The following is a 7,012-nucleotide window of genomic DNA, read 5'->3' as shown; positions in this document are numbered from 1 at the left end:
CGACAGAAGACATTAAGAGGAATGTTGGTTGTAAGTAATTGCAAAATTTGCCATGATACGGTCTTGTTCATGACTTCATTTACAGATCTCACACCGATGGATAGAAAGGAGTATACTTACACCAAGGGGTATATTACTCTCTTTGTTCTTTTAAAAAACTCTTTATTCCTAAATACTTGCAACACTTGTCTTTTTCGGTTGCATTTAAATATTTGCAACATATCCTTTATTGGTACGAAAGTTATGGGACTATTATTGTTGTATTGTCGACCGTGATATACTCATCTTTTACTCTTTTACGTCTTTCCTCTTATTTTTTGAAATTCATTGACACCAAAAAACAAAGTCAATAATCTGGTTGTTCATGTGGTACTAGTGGACTAGTTTGCTAGTCCTTTTCTTGAGGATTTTTGTTATGTTTTTTGTTGTTTTATTTACTCTTTCAGTATGACATACCATTTCAGTGGTGTAAATGTGACAATACAGAGCCGCTGGTTTTTCTAACTTGGACCTATCATATACTACCATGTGGACTAATACATACGGTGTAAACATGGGTATATCTGCCATTTTTATACCTAATTAAAAAAAAGTATTAAGACAAACTACATTCATTGTATAGGCGGTGAACTTAAAAAAAGAGTGACATTATTACATTATTTTTATAAATTACTTGTTCGGTTTTAATTTAGTTGCACACGTCAATTTTATACAATTTGATTTTCAGGCGGAGAATAGGTGATAGAAATATTGTTAATATTAATATGAAATTGTATACGTAACAAAATGTTCTGGTATGACTATGTACTCCCTCTATTCTTTTTTGTTTGCCCCAATTAAAATGTCTCTTTAAAGATTGCTATAAAATACAGAGTATTAATGTTTATAGGGATCAATACTTTAATTTCACAAATATACTTTAGGTCCCACTACATTTCTCTTTCATCAATTCCACTCAACTAAAACTTAATAACGTGAAATATTTCTATGGAGCAAAGAATTGAGGATGAAACGACTATTTAATTTGAGACGAATGGGAGAATTTGTTTTTTTTAAATTAACCTATTCAAGTGTATGAATCTTCCCATAACTATTTATTTATACTCATCAGTAACCCTTGTTCAAGTAGTTAATATTGGTCAGAGGTAGCAGAATCCAGTTGCATGGATGCAGAAGAAAGTAAAAGTGTACACTTCAAATCCAATCTTGGTCTATATTGGACGTTGAACATCACGCTCTGAAATTATCTGAACACCCTTTTCTAAGTAGCTACTCTTAATTGAGTTTTCTCCCTCTTTTTGATTGGTTATTCATATTAATTAATGCCTTGGGAACAGTTGATGTTCCTATATATATGGTCATTTCATTCATACCATAATTATGGACAGACAGTTGTCTAACTAACTATCAACTCTTTTTAGTTATTGTCAAAAAAATAGTGGTAGAGATTGTGGAGATGTGAAATTGTTGAGTTGGGGCTACCAATGGAGTAAAAGATTTTTAACACTTACTAATGTGAAGTATGGTTAAGTTTTTAAATTGGTTATATGAAGAGTAACTCGCTACTCGCTAGTCAGTCATGTATGGTAAAACGAGCATCCAACAACAGTTTATTCTGTTGCATTTTATACATACTCTGTATGAGTTAAATCTTAATTAGATCATGAAAGAGTCTAATAAGGATACACAACAATGGTCTACTTGGTTGTGAAACTTACTACAAGGTTAATCTTCTCTAATGTGTTTAGTTAACGTGATCAATTGCTTGTAATATATATGAAGAATTGCAAGAAAGTTTCTAGCGATTTCATTGGTCTCTAAATCTTGTGTCAACTAATTACCCCAACAAATTTGGTAAAATCGCTTGGTAATGTTACTTACCTGTGACTTTGAAGTTATGAAATCAAGCACTACTAATTAGGGTTTCTTCACTATTCCTTTCCAAAAATTAAAGTTTGGTCCACTAAGTTTGGACATAAGATAGCTATATGTCTAAACCTTAATTTAGTTTGCATTTTTTTTTAGTTACCAGTTATTTTGAAACAATTTATAATATTAATCCTCGTGAATTTAGGTCACCCAAGTCCAATTAAAATGTAATCAATAATAGGTCGAGTTGAAATTGGAAATTATGGCATATTGGGTTAGATTTAGATTGATATTTAATATATAAGATTGAATTTGAGTTTGTTTTAGTACAACAACAAATTATTTTAGCTTTAATTAAAATTCTAAGTTTAAGTTTAATACTTTAATATTTAGGTTCACATCGAGTTGGTTGGCTCCGATACCATGTTAGAAGACCAACTCAACCAAAATCTTAAACTGATGGTTAAGGCATAGGAATATGTTTAATACTCTATCACTTTCAATCCTATTTTTAAAACTATAGTTACGAGTACAAGTCACTCTCGGTTATAATATATCACTCCCCTTGAGGGCCTTGACAATAAAAATTCGTACACAAAACTAAACTCATTCAATACGACAAGTCAATATACCTTTCTTCAAGGTGATGGTTGGAAACTTAATCTACTGAAGTAAAGACATGGAACGAGGAAGAAGTGGGCACTAATGCACTATCGAATGCACCTGCAAAAGAAATTAACTCAAAGTTAAGTAAAACAGATAGCATGTCAGACTACTAGTGTACTCTTTCTTTCTTTATTTTTTTTGTATCTATTTTATTCTTTAATTTATATAACACGCAGAATAAATCAATTCAAGCCTCAACACCCACGGTTTTTTTAGGTCAATTATTTACGAGTCAGACACTTGGTAATATGAGGAGTAGATGCCAAAGATTTCCACTTTCATGCACCCTCGCATAATAAGATTCAAACATTTACACGATGTCAAACTATTAGTGGTCCTGAGTGCTTAATAAGAGTCTTACCAAATGAATCGAGCATTTGCTCTCTGAATGTCAGACTACTAGTGTCCTGAGTACTAAAAAGATGAGAGATAGAAAGGAGAGAGAAAGAGGTAAATTCCATTTCCCAATTGATATCATGCACACATTCAGTTGACACAACTCTCAACATTACCACCCACCAATCTCTTCTGAGACTGACATGCAGAACAACTGCATTTGAGTGTACTGTCTATGCATCTCTCTGTCTTATCTCTTCTGTTTCCTAAGCCCATACATTCATCCCCTTCTTCTGCTTTGCTACTTACTTCACCTTCCCTTTTTCTTCCTATTTATATAACACCAACAAAATTTAATATTACTTGCCTTCAATTCATAAACTATACAAATTACAAACCTTTGTTCTCTAAATTCTTCTGCTACATTATTACATAACATTACACCTAATAATTCTGAGTTCACAGATTTATTTTTTTTTGCCTTGTTCTGTACTTGCTATGGTCTGATCCCCTGCTTCTTATCTTCAAGGTTCATATTTCTATCTAATCCTACTTTTCTTTTCATACTTGTTCATCAATTTTCATGTTATTTTGTTGTATGTTTATGCATGTGTGCCTGTTTTTTATTCTCATACTCGTTTTGTCCTACTAAGATTGCCCTTTATATTATCAAGTTTTCCCTATTCCTTAAATGGAAAATTCCCCGCTCCCCCGATTAACAACCCATGTGCAACCACAAAAGAACAATCCCCCTTCACATGCTTTCAAATGAATCAACTCTTAGAAAACAGACAAAAAAGTATGAAACAATCTTAGTGGGACAGAGTGCGTTTATGGTAAGAATGTTAGATGTTGCTTAATGTTTAGAATTTAGTAAGGTAGCAATGTTAGTTAAATAGAATCATGTGCTTTTGTGTTAAAAGTGTCACATGATGTTGCAATTCTATTTATTAAGAGTTTTAATCTTGGTTATGGAACATTTGATCATTAATATGAAACCAGCGAAGAAATTGTTGATGGGCCTAATATGTTAACGTTACTTTTGTATCACAAATTTGGTACATATGATTATATTTTACATAATTTGTGACTTGTAGCACAAATTTTGTACATATGAATATACTTTATGATTTTACTAAGTTGTTTTTAACAACATTGTGTAGGTATGGAGAAACAAGAGTGTGAAACTATTAACAACAATATGGAAGAAAGGACCAAAGTATTCCCTTGTATGTTCTGTTCAAGGAAATTCTATAGCTCACAAGCTTTAGGAGGCCATCAAAATGCTCACAAAAAGGAGAGGATTGCAGCAAGAAAAGCCAAGAGAGCAACTGAATTTTCTCTCCTCAACGCGTACTCGCCACCATCGTCTATGTCGTCGCTAATGTTTTCCGGCAACCACCAGCAACACCCCCATATGGCCCTCCTTAGTAGCCCACCCCCACCACCAATGTACATTGCCTCCCATGCTTCCAACATGTCCCATTTTCCTACTACTAATCAACTTTGTGACCCATTTGGGCCTGGTGGGCCGACTCGATTTCCGAATATGATGGTTTATAATGGCAATGGTGGGAATGGCCCAATTAATCCATACTCATCATGTTGTGAAGAGGCCCATGAGCAAAATATGGAGAATTGGCAAAGGGAGTTGAGGTTTGGTGGGCCCAATAATATGAGTTCAATGCAAGTGTTGAAAAAGAATATGGAGACTTTTGGGAGAGATTGTCATAAAGAGATGGAAATGAAACTTGATTTGTCTTTGCATTTGTAAAAAATAAGGTTAAATTGGAGGCTTGTATTTTGAGATTTTTAGAACTTTAGTTTATGACTAGGCTTGAGCCTTCAATTTTGGCAAAGGGAGAGAAATTAAATAATAAAAAGAGTTATGATGGTATTTGTTTCGGGGTTTTTTGTGATTCCCTCGGATACTGGTCACGCTCTGCTGGCAATGAGACTCGGACACCTGCAAAATAACGAATATTCCGGTGTACGGAATATTCGCCTCCGACGCTCAAGTTAGTGAACGGAAACGGAAAAGGCTAGAGAGAGAAAGTAGAGAGAAGTTGGAGCTTTTTGATGCTCTGTATTTATGTTATGTCACCAAATCCCCCTCCCATCATAAATGATTGGGGTATTTATAGGGGTGAGAACTTGTACCCCTCTAGGGTTTATACCCTAGAATTTCGTGACATGATTGGCTGCGCAATCAGAAGTCGCCACGTGTCGTAAGGGGCGCCGTTTTACGGCTTTCAAGGTTTTCTCGGGATTTGGGCCTGATGTCATCAGGGCCCTTTTCTCTTTCTGATTTTAGCATTGGGGCATTTAGAGATGGCTGACATGTGTCACTATGACCAGTGGACACGTGTCACATTCTCATAGGGCCACGTGTCACCTGTTTATTGGGCCACGTGTCACTATGAGATTGGGCCACGTACCTGGGGTATTTTTACCCTAAACATTTGCCCCTCAGAGGGGGTGGCTCGTACACTTACTGGCCGCCTCCTCTGATCTTGCACTCTGGACGTCCTGGTACTCTGGAAGGAGTTGATCTCCTAACGGACCAGAACGGCCACTTTAGTGGGACCGGACGTTCTGGTACTCTGGGAGGAGTTGATCTCCTAACTGACCAGAACGGCCACTTTAATGGGACTGGACGTCCTGGTACTCTGGGAGGAGTTGATCTCCTAACTGACCAGAACGGCCACTTTAATGGGACTGGACGTCCTGGTACTCTGGGAGGAGTTGATCTCCTAACTGACCAGAACGGCCACTTTAATGGGACTGGACGTTCTGGTACTCTGGGAGGAGCTTATCTCCTGACCACCCAGAACGGCCACTTTAATGGGACTGGACGTCCTGGTACTCTGGGAGGAGTTGATCTCCTAACTGACCAGAACGGCCATATATCTTCTTTGGGGTAATCTGGGCTTCCATGATTTCAGATGTACTTCCTGGCTTTCTAATCATGCTTTGTACGTCTGAGAACTGGGCGGACGCTTTTCCTCTTAGATTTTCTCAATTTTTGGAGACTAAGTGCTGAAGGTGTTAATTGTTCATCTGGTCTCTTTCACAAGTTAACAGAACCCTAACGTCGTCCTGGCCCTTTCTTCGAGTGATTTCTCAAGAAATTACCGTTTGAGTGTTTAGGCGGGAAAGATGGTTTTACCATTTTGCCCTCCTGAATTCACTCTATAAATATGGGAGGTGAATTCTCATTTTCACACTTTACCCAATTGTGAATTCTAGAGAGAAGTCAGAGCGTTCTAGTGAGAGAAAGTTATTTTTCCCTTAATCTTCAAGAGCGCCGCCGTGAGTTTGAGTTTTCCGGTCAATCTTCAAGAACTTCACCACCACCTTCAGAACTTTCAGAACGTACAGAGGTAGGCCGTCTACATCTTCTCTTTTACTTGTTTTCTTTTTCTTTTACTTCAATTCTGGATCCATACTCGGCTTCGTCCGACTCTTCTCATGAGGCCGGCCGTTCGCCTGGGACTGAGGAATCTAGAGTGGACGGAGAAGAGTTGTCTCCTCCCTGGAGTGAGTCTATGTCTGATGCGTACATACTCACCCCCACTTATTCTTCTCTGTCCCAACAGGCAATGGCGAGAACCATGCGTACGCGTGAGCTTAACGCGGCCAGGAACCCAGACGGAAGTCTGGTTCATCCTAGGGTCCCTTATGACCCTAGTGATCCAAGTACAATGGTGGAGACTGACTCCACCGCCCAAACAACGACCGCCTCCACTGGCTCTCATCACTTGGCCGTGGAGGTCACTTCTTCCTTCGAGGAACGCCTTAGAGCTGAAGGCGCCTCGTCCGCACCCGCTCCGGAACTTAGGTTCCCTCAATTTGCCAATTCAGTCATGGATGGGGCTGAACTAGTAGCCTGTATGGACAACCCTTCCAACCCGGGGGCGGACGCTTCTGGTTCGTCCGTCCCTTCTTCTCAACCTCGGCCTCAACGGGGTGGGGCGGACAGACCCTTAACAGGAATCTCAATCCGTGAACCGTCCGCTCTGCCTATTCGCAACGCCCCTCCTTCGGGAAATGGGGCGGACGCTGCCAAGGATAAAGGCAAGCGTCCAATGGTCGAGGAGGACGTTCCTTCTTCGATGGGCGTCCCAAGCTCAAGGGGCCG

General features: G+C 38.7%; 1 protein-coding gene across 1 annotated transcript; it reads left to right on the top strand.

Annotated features, from left to right (window-relative positions):
- Positions 1–3,994: 3,994 nt before the first annotated feature.
- LOC145618412 (uncharacterized) lies at positions 3,995–4,663 on the top strand. The gene has a single exon (XM_081673183.1). It carries the CDS (start codon positions 4,037–4,039, stop codon positions 4,643–4,645), a length of 609 nt encoding a protein of 202 aa, XP_081529309.1. The 5' UTR covers positions 3,995–4,036; the 3' UTR covers positions 4,646–4,663.
- Positions 4,664–7,012: the final 2,349 nt, after the last annotated feature.

Source organism: Chenopodium album, chromosome 26 (assembly GCF_948465745.1).
Source record: "Chenopodium album chromosome 26, dcCheAlbu1.1, whole genome shotgun sequence".
Classification (NCBI taxonomy): Eukaryota; Viridiplantae; Streptophyta; class Magnoliopsida; order Caryophyllales; family Amaranthaceae; genus Chenopodium; species Chenopodium album.
Note: the sequence above shows the minus strand (reverse complement) of the source record. Positions and strands in the feature narration are given on the sequence as shown.